Raw genomic sequence first — 26,026 nt, 5'->3', positions numbered from 1 at the left:
AATGTACCAAGAGGGAATACCGGGAATGGGCTTTTTTACATTGTAGAACAACGTTGTAGCTGTTAGAAGACCTGTAATTATGTATATGTTAGTAAGTCATGTTAATGTAATGTATGTAATGGATGTTGTGTGTTCTCTTTGTATTGTTATGTCTCTTTTTTATATGCAAAATCAAATAAAGAATATTGAATTAAAAAAAAAAAAAAAAAAAAAAAAAAGCGTACACCTCCAAAAGTTGCCGCCTGTGGTGACAATATGGAGCTTTGACCAGTGCTCCAATGACATACACAACAAAAGAAAAAATGTGTCCCACAACAGCACTACTACAGGATAACCTTCCACCTTTTAAACATACAGTGGTACTTTCACTGGCCCTTGTGGAAATTCTCACAAGTTCTATGCTCTTTCCTAAAAAGACTTAAAAAAGGCAGACCGTGCAATATTGCCAAATAAGCAGTAATTATTATTTTTCCAATTGCACGCACATTGAGTAATACTTTCATTTGCATATAAACAACCTCCAGTAGCATTTATATCCAATTACATCCCATCAGGACTGTCTTGTAATCTGATGGGACTGCCATGCTATGGAATTCTATCCCTCCTTTTATCCCTATAGATTGTAAGCTTGCAAGCAGGGCCCTCATACCTCCATGTCCGTTTGTATCTACCCAGTTTGTTTTATCACAGTTGTTTCCAATTGTAAAGCGCAACGGAATATGCTGCACTATATAAGAAACTGTAAATAAATCATATTATCACTTCACAGGATTTGTTGTATTTCTTTACACTCAAGATGGTTCTTAATGTCATTGGTGCAGCAGGGCAACTATAAAATGTAGCTTCCCTTCCATACAGCATTTTGTTAATACAAACAGGGATGTTTCTAAGCAATTTGGCTCCCAGTGTCAACCGTTAAAATAACTAAATAGGGGGTGTGGCCTCACTGCAACAGGTGATGTCCTGCCGGAAAAGACTTTACATCATGGTTCTGCAACCTGCACACCCAGACATTGGCAACCACAGGAAAAACCAAACGCCCTGATTCATGCCCCTTACATTAGTTGTCATTTTTACGCATCGCAGTGCCGCTTAACACCATGCCCCCAGTAGTGCCCACCAGTTCAGTATCTGCCGCCACTGCTGCTGAAGCCATATCGGCAGGAGTGTGTGGTGGACATTTCAAATATGGCGCCTGCTTGTAAACCAACCAGAGCTCACGGTCCGGCAGCCAATTGCTAACTATAGCTGCCGTTCTGCGACCTCTGATTGGCTGGCGGCTAGCACCACATCTGATATGTCCACTGACCCTTCTGTGAGCGCCCCCCATGCCCTCAAGGGGGCTATTGCTACGCCATTGCATTGCCATGTTTGGGGTCAACTGGCCACCATCCTGATGGTATTGCATAATGGTTAAGTACCTGCCTGTATTTATCAGCATTGAGGACATCATTAAACCTGACCATATCCCCAACTTAATTTCCTCAATAAAACTGCATTTTCCCTGCATGCAAAAAATAAAAAATAATATCACTGAATGTATTTGCACACCTTGCACTGAAACCACATCACAGATGGAGCAGAATGACCCAGGGTAAGTGAGACTTCTACTACTTACAAACTCTCTTTCCCGCTGATGTCGTTCCTCTGCTTCCTTCATTAGCTCTGTAGTCTGCTGAAGTTTTGCATCAATTAGTTGTTGTTGTAGCTCCTTATGCTTGAAAACTTTGTCAATGTGCTAGATAACAAATAGGGAGAATTACATGGGAAATGTAAATATACTAAAATAACCCAAAACTTAAAACTTGAATGAATGGATACCCAGCTTCCCAAGGCTGGTATTTATTACTCTACTTTTGGATGGCATTTCAAGTTAAATTGAAACCATCATTGGTTTATGCTGGTGTCCCACTGATAGTGAACTCAGTGTGGTTGATGAAATGGAACAGTTTACCAACTTGCAGCTCCGAGACTGATCAGGTACAGTACAAAAGGCAGGAGAAGCATATAAACCATGGCCAGGAAGTACTTAGGGTCTTCTTGTGCAAGTTATCAGTGGGAGATGTTCTACTTGGAGACCGCGAGGTTGCAATATAGCTATAGTTACAGGAGAAATGGTTAGAAGCACCATGCAGGTGCTTCCATGATTAACTATTTCAGAGGTCAGAGAAAAAACATTTCTAGAGCCCATTTTCCTTGGTAAGGAACAGTTTCCATGTGCGAGGCCGGGGTACGCACACATGGGAATGCCCAGCGTTCCCATGGTAAGTTGCTCAGTGACGTGGGCGCAGGCAGCCGACATCACTATTCTTCCTTTAGTAGCATAACCTTCACAGCAAAATCATGAGGGCACCTTGAAAGTAGACAGGGCTTCCACCCTCACTGCAGATAAATAGCACATACTGTATACTACACTAGACACAAACGTTAGGACAGGATGTTCCAACCTTAAAAATACAATCAAACCTTGGAAAACCGACCGTTACAGATGTTTGCTGTATTCCCCAAATGCATAAAGGAGGTTTGCAGCAGATATCTTATATCACCACCAACACTACAGTACCCATACAATGCTAGGAGGCTACGATGTGCCAGTATACATCAAGCTCCAGAAAGCCAAGCTCACTGGTGCTTTAAAGGCAGGGTGATCTCTTTTCGATGATACCTATAGAATATAGGGTTCTTTATGCAACACGCCCTGCCATGGCTTGCACATTCACTAGCAGCACTTGCCAGGTCAAAAATCTGCACATCCACACACCGCAAAGGACAGTTATTCCAATAAGAGTAAAGGGGTTAATAAACTGTGCTATGCATAGAGTGATGGGATATATTGCATTAGAAACATGATCCATCCTGCCCTCAACATATCCATATTTTAATCACTCAGAAAAGTGTCCGGTACAGTCCAAACAAATTCTGTCTTCAAATACAAATTAATGAAATTGAATTCCCTAAAGCAGCAATATACTGATAAGTTGCACAGCATGAAGTGGTAATTATTAATCTATATCTATCTATACACACACATATACTGTATATGATATAGTTTTAGCACAAATAACCACTAAATAGAATACGCGTAACTACATCACATAACAGCAGAAATCTAATAAAAATCCACAAGCAATTCCACAAATGAGGCGGTTTCCTTTCCAACCCTCCAAAATGGTCAATTTATAAATAACTACAGAAGGAAAACTTTAGAAAAATCAAATACATTGCTCAACAAGGGTCTACAGGAGAAGAGCTCTGCATACATTCAGCAGATATAAGATTCCTCATCTAGAAGGTTGCATTGAAAGTCTGCAATATTCTAGTGTAAATTCCTTGACCTAAGCATACTATATGGGTCCCTTCTGTGCATTCTATATAGATAGAAAGAGATTGGATATTTTATATAGAAATTTCATAAAAGAGGAACATAAATAATTGCTGCTGAGAAGTTATGTAAAGTACTGGTAAGCAATAATGTGTAACAGATCTGCTTATACTGTACATCACATTTTATACAATGCCAATATCTGTTCTGAACCTTATGAATGGATTTGTTTTTGGACAGATAAAACCAAGCAAATGGCTTACCTCCTCACGCAGTGCATACTGCTCAATAAGTTTTTTTAACTTATCCCCCAGTTCGATGTTTTCCTGCCGGAGCTTCGCATTGTAGACGTCATGTTGCTCCATCTGTGCTTGGATTTCATTTAGAGTCATCTGGAAATGGGCAGTAGCTTCTTTACGCTCTTCCTCATATTCACGTGCCTGGTGCAGGTTGTCTTCCTGTATCACAAAGACTGCCGTCAGGGTATGGCTTCCCCAACATTAGATACTGAGGAAGTTTCTTACAAGGCGCGTTATTAACCCCTTCAGTGGCAATCGCGGAAAATTCTCAGGATTGCCACTGTTTACAGCCGGGCAGTGCTGCAGAGTTCAATCACTCTGCCCGGCTCCCTCCCCTCTGCGTCGCCTCAGGCTCCCTCCTCCTCCCCCCCCCCCCCTCCCCCCTGGGTTTTGTATGAAGTCCCCGGTGCTGGCTTATGACAAGCCGGCTGCCGGGGACAGGGACGCAGATCCGGACAGCCGCTGATTGACAGTGCAGCGGCGCTGCCCGGACCCAGGGAGGCAGCGGTGGGTTTTTTTAAGGGAGCGCTCCCCATAAAAAACTCGGCCAGTGGGGAGCGCTCCCCCCAAAAAAAACCACCACTGAAGGGGATAAAGAAACACACATTCTGCATGTGAATAGTCATAATAGAATGTAAATGTTGTACAGTAAATACAATAGAACTCTATACTTGTATATACTGTATAAAATGGTTTTGACTGCATAATGCAGATAACATTACCGATTGAATGTGCAGTAAGATAAAACACTGCTCAGGTTACAGCTGACCTTTAATGTTTTGTTGTGTCTCTGGAGCTCTCGGCAGAGTGACTCAAGCTTGCTACGTGCCAGGATAGCTTTGCTGTGCTCGCTCTGTAAGTGAACTTTCTCTTTTACCACTTGAGTCTGCTTCTTTTGCAACACCTTCATCTGTTTCTGGAAGTTACGGCTCTCTTCCAACTAAATGGAATTATTACAAAAAGAAAAATAAGGGTTTCTTACCATCATATTATACAGGCTACATCCAAAAAAAACATGAAATGATTTTAAGTTCTAAAACTGAAAGCAATAAAAAAAATTATTATTATTTTTTTTTTTTTATTATAAAACATGCTTTCAAACTGAATTCGGAAGGTGAATCCAGTCCATCAGATATTTTGCCAGTGTTCAAACTTAAGCCTCAAAGGGTCAAATGCACTGTTTACACACACCAATAGATGGTGTCTTCCTACAGTTTTATGTTTTAGGCAACAGCAAGCAGAAGTTAGTTTGTTATATGGGTAGTATGGCTTAAACCAGGATCAACCTTCCATAAGACATCAGCGGTCGTGCCAAGCTTTTTGCCCCGGGACAGTCTATATGCATTATTAGCATAGCCCATCTCACCACCATATAAGGGTGAGAGGAAGGTTAATGTCATCCCCTGATTTGCATGTTTGTTGTATACACATACAATGCCAATCAAGAACATTCTTTTTATGATTGAAAAATTGAAGTGCTTGCATTTTTCACCTATTTAAATAGTGGCCCTCATTCTGGTTGACTCGCAAAGCTGCGAAATTCACAAGGTCCACCAAACGCCGACCACATGGTCGCCTGTCCCCCCTCGCATGTGGAGTTCCCTGCATGGCTGTGAATGGAGGTTTTGCTAAACCTCCATTCACAGCTTTGGGTGTGGGGGAAGAAATCTACCGATGGTCGCCCACCATTGAATGATTTCTACAGCGCAAGACCTCTGCGAGCACCTTGTGCAGGAAGTGGACGGGCAGCCATCTGCTGATGTCAGCTGCCCACCCCAGGCACCAGTGTTACCGGGACTTTTGCATGGGAACACCCAGTGCCCCCGCCCACACTGCTAGGTGCGAATGGGCCTCTGCGCAGATGCTCGCCATCGCTCCCTTGCGAGAACACGCAGGGGAGCGGAGCAATCAGAATAAGGGCCAATGTTCTTGTATGAACAGCATTAAACCACAACATTTTGTATTATATATAAAATGTAATACACCTCTACACCATAGAATACATACAAGATCTGCATATTTCTTGCAAAGTGCTGCCAACTTTTCTTCTGGAGTCCTTAGTGTGTTCAAAGCATCCATCAAGAGGAGCACTTCCTTACCTGTGGGTAAAATGACCAACAAAGAGTCAGTGTCAGCTCGGTCATGAACATTTTGTGACATACAGTAAGAGGTTTAAAAAGGAAAATAAAAACTTGCGACAGTAGCCTAGAATATCGTACAGCATTCAGCTAGCATTTTGGTTTATATGGCTTGAGATTACAGGTAGCAGTGATTACTTTGTTCCGGAATTCGCACCTTACTTACAACATAGCAGCAGAGCCTCTCAAACCCATTTTACATCACAAAAATAACCTGGGCCGAAGTGCAGTATAAAAGCACCAAACCTTATAACCCAGGTAGAGCAGCTCAGCAATTCAACAAATTAGTAAATGTGTAAACAATGGATAAAGTAGATGACCTGTGGCGAGAGAAGCGAGCCACCGAGCTTGTAGCGTGGTGAACCCGCTGTTAGAGCACCAGTAGTCGGGATTCTAATGTCGGGATATTGACAGTCAGTATCCCGATTGTCAGACCGCTATGCCACACCCAATATACAGATCTGGTTATGGACAATCTTTCTTCTGAGAATCATTTTCGATTAACAGCATGCCTTCTCTAAGTATACCAATAGCAATAACCTCATCTAATAAAGCAATCTGACGGTTCCTGTGAAGAACATGAACCCTCTAAATCCAGTATCCCTTTCTTGATTGAGATAGAAACTCTATACTACTTTCACCACCCTGGAATAGCATGTGCCACAAGTGGGGCTAATTACTTAATTTCAACATGGCATAAAGGTGGTAATATATGTATGGTAATGCCCAAGAGATTATATTTAGACTGAGAATGGTTGAAACCTTTAAGGTCTGACAGCTGTTCCCCTGTCCCTCAAGGCTGCTGTAGCTGCTTCCCCTACCCTCCTGGCCGCAGCAGCCACCCCCCCTCCCCCAAGCTGTGTTACCCCAGTGACATCAGTTCACCCCATCCCCCAAGTTGAATAAACTGGCAGGCAGCACTGCCCCTGTCACTGCCCCGGTGGCCTGTATCTCCAGTGTTTGATTGATCACCTGCAGTGTGATCGGAGGCATGCGCATCTCCCTACCACTGCCAAAGCCAAAAGATCCGGACGGGGCACCTTTTATGAGCGATATATGCCTGACAGTCATTAATACATCGCCAGCACCGTAAACACCAGTGAGGCTTCCTTGGACAGCGGCGCCAAGCGGTAAGGGGCAGGCTGTACTTAGAACATTAAAACATTGCAGAAAACGAAAAGACAAAAAGCAAACATTTATCAAGCGTTAGTGCACTTAACGCTATTTAATACATCTGCCCCAATGCACGATGGCTGCGCGGATATCCTTGATAATATGGGTGGTGCCGCGAAAACAAACGACCCGTGACTAAACACTGAACGATGTAGTTAAGATCATTTAATTCAGTCACCGGGACCTCCAACGAACACGCAGTCACTGACTATCCGCAAGAACTGAATGAAATGCACAACTATATAGTTATCGTGCATATAATTTATGCAGGTCATATAGTGTGTACCCAGCTTAAAGGTCAGATAAGACAAGTTGAGATGCGGCCTACTCTGTAAAGGTTATTGACATTAGATGCAATGGGCATCACATCTTATAAGACAGACTGATCAAGAGACTGCACTTCTACACAACTCTATCCTGAACAGCAGAAGAATGTACACCAGTACTCTAACAGCAGCTGACAAAATCTCTAATCTCTGACAGCCCTGTGTCTATACTGGTTTTCTAGCCTTTATCATGGTTCAAACAGCTTGTTCCGAAAAACTCATTTACTTACATTTACTTATACAGTGGCAGCATATTCCATCGCACTTTACATTTGGAAACAAAACAATAGGTCATAACAGATGGAATACGGCACAAGGTTACAAGAGACAGGAAAATGCCACATGGGGTGCAGCCAATGAAAATGGGAGGGATACACATATTCCCCCAATAGTGCAGTGCCAGATACAGATATGCCACCACCTCACCAGCAGCAGTACAACTCACCATTGTTGCTCCTGCCGGCGGGGAGGAGAGTCCAGTGTCCCCCTGCTGGCTGGCTTGGTTCGTGATGCCCTTGAATCTAGATTTACTACTTTGTGCTAATAACACTCCTTATAGTTAAAAGCCAAATGGCCCACTGTTTTTCTGACAATAGCTGCAGTCGTCATCATTTGTACTTGCACCTCAGTGTTACCAACCACAAATGCCCATTTCTTGCAATGAGATATCCAGAAACCCATATACAAATACTTTACTTTGTCTATGTGGTATGCTGAAACTTATCAACGTCCATATAACAAGTGAAATCGCTCAGACATCAGGCCCCTCCATCCACTTGGGACACATACTGGTATCAGAACAGAATCGAACTCTCCATCCCCAGAACATATACTTCTGGAATTGTAGTAAAAAAAAAAAAAAAAAAAAAAAAAAAACACATTTTGCCCATCATAAGATCCTGGAGGAAAACCCTAATTTCTATCAAACTCCTGAAATACAGTACTCCTGAGTTGGGGAGGGCTGTCAAAACTGTTCTAAGCTCCATTTATTTTCAAAACTTTGAAAATAAGTGGGAGGTTCCATAGACTGAACCAAATATCTATTAATTTACTACTGTGTAAAAACCTGTACTATACTATCCTGTACAGAGTTCAGTTTGGATAGATATATAAATTAGACCAATATCCTTTGGCTTGTAGAAAAAGCCAAATGGAAAAAAAAGCAGCACTCACAGATTTGAAATTAAAGGTTTATCAGATTAAGGTGCAAAATACAGATATGACATGACTGTATTTTGCACCTTAATCTGATAAGCCTTCTATTTCAAATCCGTGAGTGCTGCTTTTTTTCCCCCCATTTGGCTTTTTCTACAAGCCAAAGGATATTGGTCTAAAATTATATATAAAGGGGTAGGGGGACGACTGAACAAATGAGAAAAAAGGTCAAGAGTTATAGAAGTATAAATGATTAAAGAATGAAACAAGGTTTGTATAAAACAATGCATTAAGGTAGGTTGCATTAAAAAACTAAAACACCTGTAGTATTTTATACCCAAAGTTTTTTCTTTATTAGTCTCACTTCCGGGGTCTTGCTGACCATCAGGTGGGCCCAGTCTGGCGTCTTCTCTTCCTGGAGTTTCCTCTCTGGACTCTTTTACCAAGAAGCTAGAAACCAATGTCTCTTTAATATTTGCGCTTTGTACGTCCTCCAGACACTTTGAATGGGAAAGTTCTTTGCCATTGGTCACCGATAAAGACAACCTGGTGGTCAGGTCAGCGTTATTGTCGCCAATTGTTAAAGAATCGCTTTCAGCCATCACAATCTATCAAAGTAAATAAAAAAAGATAGAATTAAAACATGTTAAATGAAAACATTTTTTTAACGAAATTAAGTCACCTGCAAGGTCATTATTCAGAGATGAACAGATCACAGAATGTTCATTTCCAGAATATATATATATATATATATATATATATATATATATATATATATATATATATATATATATATATATATATATATATAGTAGATCAACCCAATAGAAATTGCACTCACACAAATTGCTCACCATATCAGTGAAATCCCAGCTGGCTACAATCTCATCACATGTGACCACAGCAGTGAAATGGTTAAGCAGGTGGTGGTATTGTATCATAATCAGGGAAGATGGGCATTGTAATTGAATGAAAGTAGAATTTTACCTTCTTACCCCAAATTGTGCATCAGGTGTAGTGCTCACTGTGTATGCATTTTTAGGATTGCAATATTTAAGAATACAGGTTACGCAAGATTATACAGAGTGTGGTAAAGATCACAGACCATGTCAAGGTTAAGTCATTAGGTCGACATCTGGCAGTATTCACACACCTGAGCACGTAGACCCCCCAAGTAGTGTATGGCTTTGCATGCCATAGTTTGGTCAAGGTGCCTTGCTACGCTACCACTATGTTTGGCACACCTTACCATCCATTTGGAATCTGATTGGGGTGGTAAAGTATGAAAAAGTAAACAAAATTAATAAATAAAACCCCACAACCTTTATCTTGTGTCGACCTTGGCATTGTCTGCTAGCCAGATTGACCCCACTGCTATTGCAAGTCTTTCTGAATCCAGGTCACACAAGGCAACAACAACAATTAAACGGCGAACCTGGAGAGGACTGAGGTCACAGGGCAGAACTGGTTCATGGCTCTGCAGCAGGATCATGACTCAGGGGCAGATTTATTAATCTCGGTGAAGTGATAAAGGGGGAAATTTACTAAAGGAAATTTGTAAAAAATAGGTGTATTTGTATTTAGAAATACACTTATTTTTGACATTTACTATCCCGAAAATACGGCAATTCGTATTGATGTGCTATCAATACGAATAGCCGTATTTTCGGGATAGTAAATGTCAAAAATAAGTGTATTTCTAAATACAAATACACCTATTTTTTACAAATTTCCTTTAGTAAATTTCCCCCAAAGTGTCTGGTTTTTATCACCGGCCAATCAGCTCCTACCTGTGAAGTTAAAGGCTTGGTTTGAGAAAAAGACAGGTAGGAGCTGATTGGCCGGTGATAAAAACCAGACACTTTATCACTTCACAAAGCTTAATAAATCTACCCCAGAGTAACTAATAAGTGTGGTTCCCCCCATCAGGTAGGGGAGTTTTTGAGCTTTCCAAAGGGTTGCCATTCATTCACTATTTTCCCAAGTGGCTTCTTAACACGCCAACGTACAATAGAGGCTAGGAGTGATGCATTGGTTGCAATTCGCTCAGGGCTGTGCGTTTTCATGGGTTTCTTCCAATGATGTGTAATAGAAAGTGCTACTGTAAATAAACAATTTAGGCTGATGAATTCTACATGATGCCCCTTTCCCACTGCAGCTAAAAAACGGTAAATTGCCGATTTTCAGTGCAATTTACCGTTTTAAGGCTGCAGTGGGAAAGTGCCAGAGTTGAAATACCGTTTAAAGCTAAATGGTATTTCAACCCGTTTTTGAAGCATTTTTGAAGCAGAGTCGTACACGTTAAAATAACGTTTAAGAGGCAGTGGGAATGCCTCTTAAACATTTAGCCTCCAGGCAGTCCCAGTGCCTGATGAGACCTAGTAGTTCTCACTTTGCGCATATGTAATGAGTGCACGTGCATAATAATGAGCCGCTCATTACATATGTGCATATGTAATGAGCGGCTCATTACATATGCACATATGTAATGAGCGGCTCATTATTATGCACATGCACTCATTACATATGCGCAAAGTGAGAACTACTAGTTCTCATCAGGCACTGGGACTGCCTGTACCCCGCATGGACCCCTGCTGCCTCCCCACTGCCCTGCATCCCCGTGCAGGTAAGTACAAGGGGAGGGAGGGGGGGGGGGGGTTTAGGCACTCTACATTTTACACGGTTCACTGCAATGGGAATGGTACTGAAATGGTATTTAAAATGGTAATCTGCTGCAGTGGGAATGCTAATACCGTTTTAAATACCATTTAAGATTACCAGTACTTTAAACTGGTCTGCAGTGGGAAAGCAGCATGATGGTGCATGCCTTATTTATTTATTTACAGTTTCTTATATAGCGCAGCAGATTCCGTAGCGCTTTACAATAGTAGACAGTGATAAAACAAACTGGGTAACAGACAGGCATTGAATAGGTATGCTAGCTGGAAAATCTGGACATAATTGAATACCCCCTCCTAAGCAGTTATCTACCCATGAGTTGCACATATAGTATTCTATGCAATCGCACAAGAATAACACTCCAATCTGAACCCCACCCTACTACATGGCAGCTAAAAGGACACATAAGCAACTATGAGCTTTGCGTTTGCTCCGAGTGCTGCAAGACAAATGGGTCCCCCTAGAGCTAATTGTTTTAACAGATCAACAAGTAAACTACTCTGTTGGATACCATGTAGTGCTGTGATCAAATTAAATTAGGATTGTGTTGGATTTTTTTTTCCAGACTAATACCCCTTTCACACCAGAAGTGAAGAGAACCAACCTGGGAATTCAATTCCAGGGATATTTCCGGGTTGAGACCCATTCACACAGGCTTTTGAAGCAGGGACAACCCGGGTCGGCACCTTTCACACAACCCGGGAAGACCCTGCATTTCTATGAGAATAGCATTGAAATGGCCTTTTTTTGGCTCACAAAGAGGAGGTCATTAGGGAAGAGGTCATTAGGGTAAAGGGAGAGAGGGAGGGTGGGTCTTTGCAGACATTGCAGGCTTTCATATAGCACTGCTGGGGTCTGTTGTGCAGAGCTTGCACAGTGTCTTCCTATAGGTCTTCCTGTGATTGCCAATGCAGACATTCTTGGCTTTCAGGGGGTTAAAAACGCACTTCTGGTGTCTGTGGTGCCACAGAACATGCAGTGTCTCCCTGCACACTGTATGATGCCTCTGGGCGTGTCTTGATATCCCCTTCACACTCGCAGAGCCGGTTCATACCCGGGAATGTGTTCCCGGATGCTTCTTCCCTTTCACACTGCACTCGGGACCAGGGATCGACCCGGGACAGCCCCATTCACACAGATCCCAGGAAATCCCTGCAAATACATATGCATGTCATTAGATATGGACTCCAGGGCTCTGAAAGAGGACATCAGCATTTGGGAGACCAAGAAAGCTCCAATCAGTAGCTTTTTTTTAAAGTCCCGTGTACGGGACCATTCACACTGACCGCATCCCATGTCTATTCCGGAATCTACCCAGGTCAGGACCTGGGTAGAAATCCCGGAATGCTCATCCCGAGATATTCTTCCAAGACGCTTTCACACTGAGCTAAATCCCGGGTTGATGTGCGTTCACGAGCAAAAACCCAGGATATTTTTGCAAGTGTGAAAGGGGTATGAGCGTCCACCACAACAGGAAGTTGACCTGTTAGCAAATCAGCATTAGCAGAGGCAACACGGGAAGGAGGGACATATCCCTTCACCTTTCACACCAGCCAGTAGTCTGGGAAGGACCCGAGAGCAACCCTGCTACTTAGCAGGGTTGAAATGCCGGCAATTTAACCCAAGAATTTGTCCCTGGAACCTTTTACACCAGCTCTAGTCCCGGGTTGTTCCCAGACCCAACCTGGGAATTTAGGCTGGTGCGAAATGGGTATAAGAGGAAATTAACTAAAATGAGAGTTCTATGTCACATGGGATGTTGCTATGGGCAACCAATCAGAATCTGCTTGTTATTTAGCACCTTCTAGAAGATATCGATGAGATCACATTGGTTGCCCATAGCAACATCCCATGTGAAATAGTAATCCCAATTTTAGTAAATTTCCCTCGCACCACAGTATCTTATATGGCTAGGCAGTATAACAAATATGGTTCTACAAACATATTGGTATATGTCCATATAGGAGTATGCCAACAATACAGCAAACATAAAAATCCATGCCTGTTTAAATGATGCTTTTTCTACATGGTCCTATAGGTCCATAGAGAAGAATTAAAGTGTGCCGAGCACAGCAGGCCATGCAAGGGGACATTGTACACTAATGCGGTGTCCATGTCGACAGAGAAACCAAACCTTGAAAACATGTGCGTTAAACTTTTCCTTTGCCCGTCAACAAATAGTGGTCCACCTGATAATACACACCCAGCTGAAAAAGCTGTTGGGCACTTGTCATGATATTTTGATCCCTGCTATTAATAAGATTTGGGGGGGGGAATTCACCAGTTATAATCAGACCCAATCTCCCATCTAAAGTACAGCATAAATTGCTAGCAGTGCTGTCACTACAGCCACAATAATACAAGCACAAGCTTTTCTTTGGTTTCAACTCATGGAGCAGTTACCGAACAGTCTACACTCAGCACTGCAGCTCTTACAGTCCACTATGCTAATTAGGTTACATCTGGCAGCAGGGGTAGTACAGCATCTTTTCAGCAAATATTTTAAGCAGCAGAGTTTGTGGGTCACAAGTAAAACACCATACATACTAAGCGCTATTTTAAACTATATTGCAAATTTTTCCCCTTCTGATCGATATCGTTTGAAATATCGCTTAATGTGTATGATAAATATCAGCAAGGATGCACACTCCCGTGGGTTAACTATGCCCTTTGTCATCCTGCATGCACAGATGAGGGAGCACATTGGCAAGTTTACGCCACCATCATCCCAGAGAACTCACATTGCATAGCGTGTAACTGGCTTAAGACTGCACAGGTGTGTACACAAACCTGCACTTTGATCAGGGCTTCCTATCTTAAGAGTAATCGAAAGTAAAATTGCATCAGAAGATTATTGCAAGCTACTTCAAACACAATTGTCGACATGGACTTGCATGTCCAACTAAACAGTAATAGTTTTCATATAACCCACCAATGTGTATTCCAGCACTGGGACATAAGTCAGACAAAGATAAGAAATCTGGCAACTGTAATTTGGATCAGCTGCCAGTTCCCTCCAGCCATGCAGTGGTTCTCTGCTCCTGATGCTTGATGAGACACTAGGAATCACTGCTGGATAATCACCATTCATACCATACTATTGTCTACAAGGTGTAATGGGGCTGGATTACACACAACGATTTGGAGGCATTTTGTAAGCAATCTCACTAGATCACTTAGAAAATGCCCCTACATTGCTCAGTGTGTAGGGGCATAGCGATGTGCGATGCGATCACCTGGCTATTAATATCCAGCATGGTAGATAAATCTAGTAATATCGCCGGCAAGTGTTCTCTCCGGAGAACACTGGCTCTGACAAATCGCTCATCACACATCGGTGACACATTGTTGTATGCTGTGCAATCTAGCATTGTTCAGAACGCTCAAGAAATTGCTACGCGTGTAGGCCCCTTAAGGACTGATTCCAGTGGATAGATCTACAGTGTCCAGATAGCAGGGCTCAACAATTTTTTTTTTTTTTTTTTTTTTATCTAGGTACCATGATTAAAAAGTGTAGGAGCCAGACAAACTAAAAAACAGGCACGTTTACAACGTATTGCCTATTACATAGTCTACCACATGCCCATTACACGCTATGCCACATGTCGTAATACTTATTGCATATTATCCCACAATGCCTATTACATGTTTTACCAAACACCGTAATGCCCATTAAATATTATGCCACATTAGTGCTACTTACCTACATGCTCGTTGCTGGATGCCAGTATAGGGCAAGGAAGTGGTTAGTGATGCCAAAAAGCTGCATAACTGTATACACCGCCAGTACACCTATGCCAGTGTTTCTCAGAACCCCTCCCTTTCCCCATCCCCTTTCACAATATCAGCACAGGGGAAGATCTCATGCTCACTGTAAGGGGGTGGAGGGTCCACCGTTGGATCAGAAGTAGCAGCGCTGTGAAAGGGCCTCTTAGAGCGGCCACCCCAAATCAGCTACTGGACACTCTATACATCCCTGCCTAGAGCACGGGATCCTGGCAGTGCAGTGGACAACTCACCCAGCTGCCGCTATATCAGAGCAGGTCCGCAAGGCGAATATTTCAAAACTCAAGGCGGCTCACTCCCGATTAGCTGCTGAACCGCCTTGAGTTTTGAAATAGCCACACCACGGACCTGCTTTAATATAGCGGCAGCTGGATGAGATGTCCATCGATCTCTGCACGGCTGCTGCCATTATCACAAAACAAGATGATCAGTGGTAAAGCAAACTTTATCATTTGAAATCATTCAGGGTGTATGCACTATGGCCCTTATTCTGGTTCACTTGAAAAGGCAAATTCCTTCTCAAATGGACAAAACCATGTGCACTGCAGGGGGGCTGCCGTGCACTTACAGTGTGCGGAACTAGACATCTACATCTGCACGCTTAAAAAAAATAAAAAAGTTGACCTGCATTGTCGACATAAGGAGCGACAACCTATCCTGGTCCATACCCCACTAAAATCTGGACTGTTAAGCTTGACATGCATCAGCAATTCGCAATTTGAAGATTAAGGGCCCCCATACATTAGGCCGACTTGTCCTAGGGACAAGTCGGACCCAATTCTCCTGCAAGCCACCCGGCAGCTCCCCAGGAGGCTCACATACAATTTAGCACTTGATGTGCCATTTTTTACAGGTGATAAATTGCATGCAAAAAAACCAGGGAGCTGCAAAGCGGTGAGGAGCAGTGTGTGTGGGGGGGGGCTGGCATCAGCGTCTCTGGGTGCAGCGGGGGATGCCGGTGACAGTGGGGCGGGTGTCGGTGATAATCAGCATGAGGTCACTGTGTGCAGCAAGCGGGCAGCGCTGGCTATTACAACTGTGAAATAACAGGTCAAATGACTGTCCGGCTTTTGACTGGCTGAGAGTGCGCTCTCTCAGCCAATCAAAAGCCGGACAGTCATTAGACCTGTTATTTTAAAGATGTAATATCCGGCGCTGCCCGCCTGCTGCACAGTGACAGCATGCTGATTATCACTGCCGCCCACCCCCCTGTAACCGGCCGACCCGCTGGGCATTCGTTTCAGAGCCGCTGCTGCCCGCCCGCTGCAGGAGGTCATCGTACATGCTGGGAACACTACCAATGATTTCATAGGGCAATTATGAAAGAAAAAAAAAATTGTCAAATTGCTTCAATCTATTGCTGATGTACTGTATAAGCAGTTTGAAGCACAAAGGTTAGAAAACACATATATAGATTTTAAACCGAGACACCTCTGTCTGTAAAAAACACTGTATTACTGGATTTGTTCCCACTACAGAAATAAATATTTTACTTAATAAGCCTTAACAATCACCTATCTTTTAAAGTTACTGTGGTCTGTAATTATGAGCAACTAGGGCAGTGAAGCACGTTTTACCTATAAACTTGAACTTGTTATGTTATTTACTTAATTATCACAAACCACACCTGTGTGGAAGTTCTGAATAAGCATGGCATCTCTCATTTACATTATCCATTTGTTTTACCTTCTACACACATTTCCATTCAATTACAATACACGACCAGGTGTACACACTGGCCAATTTATATCGATGCACCATCGGCCAGTGTGTACAAGCAATATATCTGAACAGTGTCATTCACAAAAACATTCATTATTCTTCTTCTTTAGTGCGCCAGCCAAAAAGACAATCCTTTTCTGTCTTTTTCTTGTACCAGTGTCATTCACAGACATATCGCATTGAGTGTGCACCACAGCCGATGTCCAATATATCTAAAGATACACTGGCGCTTTGTGTACAGGAGATCCGCCGACCGCCCGTGAAACCGTACCGGGAGCCACCAGTGATTGACAACTCAATGGGCACCCATTTGTGATGTCAGTACTGATGGATAGGGCAGCGCGTATAGATCGATTGATCTGCAGATATATCTATTAGTGTGTACCCTGCTTTAAGTATTCATTAAACAAAATGTTTTAATTTTATTAAATCCAATATTTTAAACTCTGTCAAATTCAGAAGCTAAGAAACTGTATATAGGAATGCCACACTAACCCAAGAATAGATTTCTCAGTAATGCCAATTTATGAGGCACTCCTCAATAATAATTTGGAGCAGATTGCATGAATTTCTAACCCACGTGTGTACAACAAAATTCCTACATGTCTGTCCTGAAGGCATCTGGGATACTTTTTGCGCTCAAGACTTCCTAAGCTTAAAGGTGCGTACACACGGGGGAGATATAGTGCTCAGCAATATATTGCTCAGTTTCTCCTTTTTATCAGCGACGCAAGTGCTGGTTGCAAGCTCCTGGGAGCAGCGATTAGAACGGGGCTGAAAACGGGAGCGCGCACACTCCCATCACTGGCAATATGGTCGCCAGCGACCATATTTCCAGCAATTATAGCCTATATCGCTGCTATGTGCACACGGCTTAAGAGGCAAAAAAAGGCTGTAAGAGCGTACAAGCATTGGCAAAAAAAAAGTATGAATATCAGTGATCGCGCTCAGTGGAAAAAAAAAAAAATTAAATAAGTGTGGGGTCCCCAGGACTCTTTACTTTATAAAGTTGGGGTCCTACTCCAGTATTATGGTGTCCTTTCACATATTATGCTTTTTCAAGCGGGGAATGGGCTTGAATGGTATATATTGCATGCGACTTCTCCAGGGGAGCGCAGTAGTATATGGGGGGTTTAAGAGAATGTCAGATAGAGAGAGAAGACATAAGCAAGAGAGTGTAGGTGTCTGGGAGAGAGGAGTTACTGTAGGTAAAATAATTAATGAGTGTCTTCAGGAAAAAAAAAGGGGGAGAGAGACAGTGCCAGGGAGAGACTGTCAGAGAGGGCGAAGGAGCAAATTGAAGGGAAAGATGGGCATGAGAGAGGGGAGAAAGACTAGGGCACAGATAAAAAGACGGTGCAGAGGGAAGAGAGCAGGGGAGAGAGAAAGAGGAGAGAGGCTGGCAAGGTAAGAGCATGGGAGAAAAGAGGGGATGGGGAGAGAGAGCGAAAAAAGGAAAGATAGGGTGGCAGTGATAAAAAGAGAGGGGCGGGGACAGAGGTGATGGGGGAGGCGCAGGGTGGGGAGAGGAGGCAGGTCTAAAGCTGCCCATACACGGTCCGTTTAACGGATCCGTATGGGACTTAAACAGCACACATCGGATTGGATCGCATCCCTAGTGCATGCAGTGTGCATGCACTGCGATCCGATACGATGTATATCTAGTACAAAAAGTATGTGCAGCACATACTTTTTGTACCGTACTATGTGATGCGCGGGAGCGCGCATCGCATAGTACAAAACGGAGCGTCTATGGGCTCCTTAATTCTTACTAGCTGGGATCTCTTGCTCCCATCATCATCCACTACTGCTACAGCCTCTTGTCTCCTGGTGCCACGCACAATGCGACAGATTCTGTTGGGTCCAGCACAGCATGACACCGGTACTATAGGCCGTATTTGCAATCACTGGATGTGTATCGGAGCAGGTCGCTAAGGAAAATCGTCCAATCGGCTGGTAATACCAGCAGACAAACGGCAGGATTATCAGCGCTCATCATCAGGGCAAAACACACTGGGCAGTTTTGAGCTGAAAGCAGCTCAAAACACCAAAAGTAAGCGGCTTTCAGCTCAAAATCACCCAATGTGCGGTTCCCATACACAGTACGATGTGCACCATGCTTTTTCAACTAGATCACATCTAGTTCAAAACACATACGATGTGCTAAAGCGCCATGCATTTTGAACAAGAAAGGATGCAATCATTTAAAAAAAAGAAAAAAGTACGGCCAGCACAGTACTCTATGTGCCGTGCGATGGGTGCCGGACAGCACATCGCATCCATACCTTCCACTGTGTATGGGCACCTTTAAGCTATTTTTACTAGATGCACTGGGGATTTCGTTTATGTTCACTATGGGCGGTATTCAATGACCTGAATCGTTGGTCACAGCGATTCAGATTTTACATTCGCCAGCCATTCGCCTTTTTTTGACGTCGATTCGCCACGCGTAGGGATTCGTCAGGAGTCGCCGGGACTAGCTGTGTCACCCTATTCAACGTGGCTGAGAATCGCCGCCCCCAACGGCGATTCTCAGCCAATCCGGCGTTTCCCTAAACAGCTTCAGTACTGTAAGAAATTGCAGTGAAATGCAAGAAAAATGCAAATTACCCTGATAAAACGATTCCAATACAGCAGACTGCAAAAGCTGTGTAATCTCCTCAAAGGCCAAACGAAGGAGTGAGGTGGGGAGGAGAATCATGGGTAAGTGAGGTGCACCATGGGTAAGAACAGTGCTTTGTGGGAGAAAAAAAAAATACCAGAAAAAATTAAATATATATTTGTATAGCACTTCTATAACCATCAAATCACACAAGGGCAGCAAATAATATTAGATTACACTTGCAGAGTGAAATTAAACACTTAAAACCAATTATTTCACAGGTTCATAACAAAGTTCACCATAAAAAGATGACGAGGGACACTCGGTGAGGAACGGCGATATGAAACAAGAATCGCCAACTTCTCATTGAATACACTTTTGGCGATTCATGGTGATTCCCGTCGACTACCGGCGAATCCCCATGAAAATTCCTATAGACAAAAATCGGCGATTTGTAGAGAATAACATTTGGAGATTGGTGCTTCATTCACCGGTCGTCATCGGCGAATAGAAGTCGTTGAATAGGGTGATTCGCTTTTTCAGCTCAAAAAAACGCCGGCACACACGAAAAAAAACACAGAATCGCCATAAAACTTGGCGAATCTGCCTCATTGAATACCGCCCTATGAGTCTAATGTAGTCAAAACTGCCTTGCCTGCAGTCTGTTTGGCAAAGCAATACTGACCTAGTGGGGCCACGCATCACTATCCCCTGCAGGGTAAACACGGCTTTTGACTATCCAGTTAAGTGGGCAATTCTCATAAAGTTGCTTCACCCAGGGTTAAAATATTCACTTACGAAAAAGAACAGAAACTGTAGAATGGCTGCTATAATCAATCACCGTTCCTCAAATTAAATTTGCAATCTGTCCACAATACAAAAGCAAATTGCCTTTATAAAAAAAATAATATATGAGTTATGTACATGAGAGTTTATTAAAGTACAATGTTGTGCACAAATTGCAAACAGGCCTAGTGCAATTTACTACTAATGCTGTCAGGACACATTTATTGACATAAACAGGGTGCATAAATTACATTTCTGTCCTGGCTTGAACCCAGTGTATATGATAGCCTTGCAAAGCTTTGCCATAGCAAAACTATTTGTTTTTGTGTTTGATTTTTTTGGTGGGAGTGGATTTCACACAGTTTCTCCTGTATACATTTGTCCAACTCAGCACAAGTCCTCTTGTTGCTAAATACTGGAGCAATTTCATACAAGGGTGAGAAGACCAACATTTTTTCAGGTATGGTGATGGCTACAAGTGTCACAGCTAAAAGAAAAAAAAAAGTCAAAATGTGTCATTACAAAACAAGATTTTTTTTTGCAAGGTACATCCTGTTGGTGGAAAAAGCAGAATCACATACCTGTGGCCTGCCCATGCAATAGTGAATGGGTAGACTAAAGGGCCCCTGTGAGATTTGATCCAATTTGAGTCAATTTATCTGACAAAATCTGATGTGCCTGAGGTGTAGGACACAATCCACAATCCCTTGCCATTGGGTATAACCAAGAGATTGAACCTCCTGCACATAGGATAAATCTCGAGTCAATCAAGTTCAATTTGTTGAACAATAAGTTAAACAAGTGTAGGGGACTTTACTGTAAGTGCAGTTGACATTCAACACAAATATTTAGGAGGGTATTTATCAAGCTTAAAAAAAACCAAAACAATATTATATAAAAGGATCAACCAATTCGCTCCTGTAGTGTTTACACTAGGCTTATTTAGCAGGGTGCTGTGCCTTGTCCAATTTTTAAAGGAAAAAATGTGCCCAGCACCTGCCTCCGTGCTAGAAGCTAGTTGTGTACACTTTGGGTGTCCTCTTGGTAACTTTCACGCTCCCCCTGCCCTCCCGGCTCATATGGTATGTCCCGTCACCAGAAACATTTACTGCATGGGATCTATATTCAATCCTGCCTCCGTAGGTATGAGGGTATTGCCAGGCACACACCCCTCTGATGTCGGTGGGGCTGCCCCGTTCCTCTGTGCTGATCCTATCTGGATCAATACTCCCGCCTTTTTTAAACATAGCCTGTAACATGTGACTAAGCTGATTGGTCAGTACTTTATATGCGATTTTATCTCACTCCAAGCTTTGATAAATACATCTAGAAGGAGCCCAGCATTTTCCCAAGGATCTGTGATCATCTGTAAAAGCTACCTAACTAAAGTAGTATATGCACTAATAAGGATAACCCTAACAATTGTTTCAATATGAAATAGAATTTATTTTTATTAGTTTGTTGGAACAAATCTCAGTAAGATTTGCTGGACAGAGAAGTACAAAGCCTTCTGTTATATATTTTATTAAAGATGCCACATATGGACAGACCATGAGAACAGGTCTACAAGTCAAGTTTGGTGCCAAGGATATAATTCAAGCAGAAGATGCCAGCTCTGAGTGATTGCAAGTCTCCCAAACTGCAGCAGGGACAGTCAATGTGCCAGATCTCTATTATACTGGAAGGCAGAACAGGATGTCTAGACGTAAGGGCACTGGGCGATTATGCCCAGCGATGACCGGGGGAAAGCAGCTCAGTGCATACACACTGAGCAGCTTTCCCCCTGCCCGGCACGGTTATGTAGGGTACACACCAGGACGACCCGCTCACGATGCACATCGTGAGCGGGTCGTCAGTGTCTCGTCCGACCCGCTCACAGTGACGCGGGGGGGCACGACCCGCTCACGATGTGCACCGTGAGCGGGTCCGATCCGATGGCAACCCGCACCCGGCTGTATGGTCGTCATTGAGATCCTACCTGCAGCAGGTAGGATCTCAATAACGACCGGCCGACCCGCGGGACCGCGCATCGGATCGGTATCGGTCCACACCAGGTCAGAAAAGGGCCCAATCAGCACACAAACTACATCCAATTGATCGAAATTGGATCTAGATTGTGGGGATCGGACCCTAGTCGTCCTGGTGTGTACCCAGCATTAGGTGGGCAGCTTTGCATAGTGTAGCGCTATGCAAAGCCATCCACAAAGCCACTCATCTGCTGGTAATACCAGCAGATGAGCTGCTTTCCCAGCATGATGTGGGATCGCGCATCACCATTGGGCAGCTTTGAGCTAAAAATCTGCTCAAACTTGCCGTTTTGAGCGGCTTTCAGTTCAATATCGCCCTGTGTGTATGGGCCTTAAGGGATGGTTTTTATCATAGCAGAAACCTGTGCCCCTCTTCTCCCCCCACCTGGTACTTGAGGCCTACCGTTATGGTGGAAGTAAGATTCAAGAGAACCACCATCACAGAGCACTAGAATACAGACAGCGAACAGTCTATGACCAAACTTTACATATATACAAAATATTTATTATACACAACTTATCTGATGGTCAACCTTAAAGGTCCCCATACACTTATGCGATTTCACCTGATTCAGACAGATCAGGTTGAGAAATTCTGTGAAATTGGCAAAAATAACGTGTGTGACATCCTATCCGATCTGATGCACGGTCCCTTGTGCATCAGATCGGAGACAGAGATTGGATCTGCCTACAGGTTCATCCTCCAACTTGGACCCCTCCCAGAGGCGGGGAAGGGAGTCACAAACAATACATCACATGCAAAAGAGCCGTATGCGATATATCACATGCAATCCTGTAGCCGGGATGGTCCATAAGCTATAGATAGGATTGCATTAGTGACCTCTGAGAAATCCCTAAATAACTACAAGTTTTTATTTTTTGAAGTATCATTGACTTTTCAGTTAGGGGAATTGCGCCAGACATGACTTTGCTTGCAAGTGGAATACAGGCTAAAGGCCATTTGGCTCTTCCTTGGACTAACCAAAGAGCAAATGAATTAATAGCTAGTAAAAAGGAAATAGTTTGTTATGCCAATTTGCTACATAATAACAAATAGGGACCTTCCCTACGTTAAATTCAGTGTGTTTGTCTACAACAAATGCACTTAAATATTTGAAGATGACATTTAACATAAAAATGCTAGATTTTAGTAAATGTCCTTTTTATCACAGAAAGATAAAAAAAATCCGGATACACAATTGCTGATGCCAGTGGGAAAGGGAGGGACAGGGGATTGAGAGGGCCACCATAGCATGGCTGCCGTTAACGAAGACCTCACTCATCTGTACATGCAGGGGTCATTAAATATGTGCACTCCCGCACATACTTAACAATATTGAGTGTACACTAAAATATATAGCAAGATATTGCTCATAAAGCCATTTCGGAGTTATATTTATTACTATATCCTTTATTGCAGGCCTACCCAACCTGTGGCTCTAGCTGATGTGAAACTACAAGACCTAGCATATTTTGCCAAGGTTTTTTTTATATTGGGGAATGCTCAAACTATGGCAAGGCATGCTGGGATGTGTAGTTTCCAAACAGAGAGCCACAGGTTGGTCAGGCCTGCTCTAGTGTGTATGGGGTTTTAGAATCTTCTCTCACCTACAATACAATGGCAGAGACACCTTTCTCCACTGGCAATGACAGCACAGCCAGAAAAAAAGTCTGTATACAAGGTACATGATTTTCCCTAACGTGGACAATGTATATTTTGAGCAGGCATTGCCAAACTGTGGCTCTCGAGCTGCTGTGAAACTACACATCCCCAGCATGCCTTGCCATAGTTTTAGCCTTCCCTAATAGCAAACTGTGGCAAGGCATGATGGGACTTGTAGTTTCACAACAGCTGGAGAGCCATAGTTTGGCCATGCCTAATTTAAAGTAAAAAAAAACATTGCTTATTTGTGAAAGATATATTAGGCAAGATGCATTCGCTTCAAAAAGTTATAAAGTGGACAGTTATAAAAGTACCAATCAGCTAGTGTCAGCTTACAGCCTGGGTTTGAAAAATGACATCTAGGAGCCAGTTGGCTGGTACATTATCACTCTCCACTTTAACACTTTGTGAAGCTTAGTGCTTCTGGTCCAATGACCGGTAATGCAATGTAAATGGACAGGACTATTGCTCCGTGTTCCCTATATAACCACCAATTCCTTGGAACAGCTACAATGTGTGTCGGATGAGGTGGCACTCACGAGTCTGGATAGAGAAGTTGTGGCGTGGCATATGGCCTGAAACATGTTGGAATGAGGACCACTTGCTTCAACTTCTGTATCCAGACTTGCTTCATTCGACGCATGTATATGGCTTGTAAGCCATAAGACGGCCCACAGCGTTATACCAGACATTGATGAGTGCCAGGATTTAGGAATATAGATCATACAAATATTTTAGGCCAAAAAAATGGGTGCCGGACGGGGTCCCGACAGTCATTTACCCAACGTCGGGATCCCGACTGTTAAAACACTGGCTATTCTCCCTCATGGGGGTCCATGACCCCCATAGAGGGAGAATAGAATAGGTGGCGAGCGTAGCAAGCCGGCAAAGGGCTTTGTTGCACTCGCCATGCTGTCTGAGTCCGGCCAGTCAGGATCCAGACATTGGTCTAATGACTGTCGGGATCCCGACTGTCGGAACATTATACCACACCCCAAGAAAATATGGTAATGAATTTGTACAGTCGCCAAGCACCAGATGGCAAAACAAATTAGGATTATTTCAGATAATCCAACTACAGCAAATCTCTCCAGAAAGGTCACATCTACAGTCAGCATTAATATGCAAACTGCGGGAAACAAAAAGTCCTATATGAAATGTGAGGAAGGAACACACATTGACTTGCATGTAATTTTAACCCCCATTTAAAATAAATTAAATACCATTTTGTCATCTTGCCCATGGTCTATGTATGTCCCAATTGTTACCACTCTTGGCATATGAATACACAAAGCACTAATGCCACAACAGTTGCTGGGAAAAGCTCAGACCACACACCGGAACTATTATATAATTTCAGGGGTCCAAGGAAGAGCCCGCTGGCCTTTAGCCTTGTTACTGTATTCCACATGTAGGCAAATTCCTGACTGATAGCAGGTTTCCCCAATTCAAGAGTCAATGATATTTCTTAAAAAGCCAGTAGTTTATTAAGGATTAGTCATAACAATTCTATCACATCTTTAGGGAGACCATCTGATACCTGTACTGCATGTATCAAATCTGATTTAATGACCTATGACAAATCCTTAATAACCCACTGACTTTTAGAAGCATCACTGACTGTTCAAGTCAAGAGAACCCAAGCCTGACAGAACTTTGCATACACTTGGATTGTTCCTAAGAGTTTTTGCATTTCTCATTTCAACCAGTAGACAAACACCACTGACTGGTACTGACAGGGTGCTGGCTGATACCTTTGTATGCTGCTGTACAACCTTTCCATCACACAGTCATCACCAGATGTCACTGCTATTGCCCTGTGCAGCATGCTTTCCTGTTCTTCACTGCTGAACCTATTGGTGTCATCATAAAATGTAACAATCTACCCCATCTGTCTCTGCATGGGGTAACATGCTCTAGTAGTACATGACAGCCGGCACAGGCTGAGGACACTAGCTGATTAGTAATCTGGTAATCTCCTTCCCCCCTTCCCCATGCTGCCAGCGAGCAGCCGCCACTAGCCCCAGGGGCGGATTGGACCACCGGGAAACCGGGCCATTTCCCGGTGGGCCGGCCCCTAATAGTCACTAAAAGGCCGCTCACCCCATTGGCGGGGCCGCAGACCGCCATCTCTGCGGTTAACGGGCGGCTGTGGCCGCAGCACTGTGCCCCAAACAAATATGGCTGCGGGCAGCCTCGGCTATTACAGAAATAAAAATGGCCGCGGGAGTGCTGGTGCGCATGTGCGACCGCACGCAGCTGCTCCCGCGGTTCTGTGTGTGGCAAGCACTCACTGTGAGGATGGTTGCGCAGGGAGGCTCTCTCCCTGCTGTACATCCCCGGCCGCT

General features: G+C 43.4%; 1 protein-coding gene across 2 annotated transcripts in view; it reads right to left on the bottom strand.

Moving 5' to 3' along the window:
- TXLNG (taxilin gamma) overlaps positions 1-26,026 on the bottom strand; it is a 39,587-nt gene that overhangs the window by 11,223 nt on the left and 2,338 nt on the right. The window contains exons 2-6 of one of the 2 annotated variants that reach the window (XM_083173942.1): positions 8,778-9,021; positions 5,629-5,720; positions 4,391-4,561; positions 3,586-3,780; positions 1,619-1,738 (exon numbers count right to left, since the gene is read on the bottom strand). In XM_083173942.1, coding sequence (XP_083030068.1) covers positions 1,619-1,738; positions 3,586-3,780; positions 4,391-4,561; positions 5,629-5,720; positions 8,778-9,021 — 822 coding nt within the window. Of the gene's footprint in view, positions 1-1,618; positions 1,739-3,585; positions 3,781-4,390; positions 4,562-5,628; positions 5,721-8,750; positions 9,022-26,026 lie in introns of both variants that reach the window. The other variant, XM_083173941.1, reaches the window with a different exon arrangement.

The sequence above is a fragment of the Crinia signifera genome, chromosome 2 (genome assembly GCF_055691185.1).
Source record: "Crinia signifera chromosome 2, ASM5569118v1, whole genome shotgun sequence".
NCBI lineage: Eukaryota > Metazoa > Chordata > Amphibia > Anura > Myobatrachidae > Crinia > Crinia signifera.
Note: the sequence above shows the minus strand (reverse complement) of the source record. Positions and strands in the feature narration are given on the sequence as shown.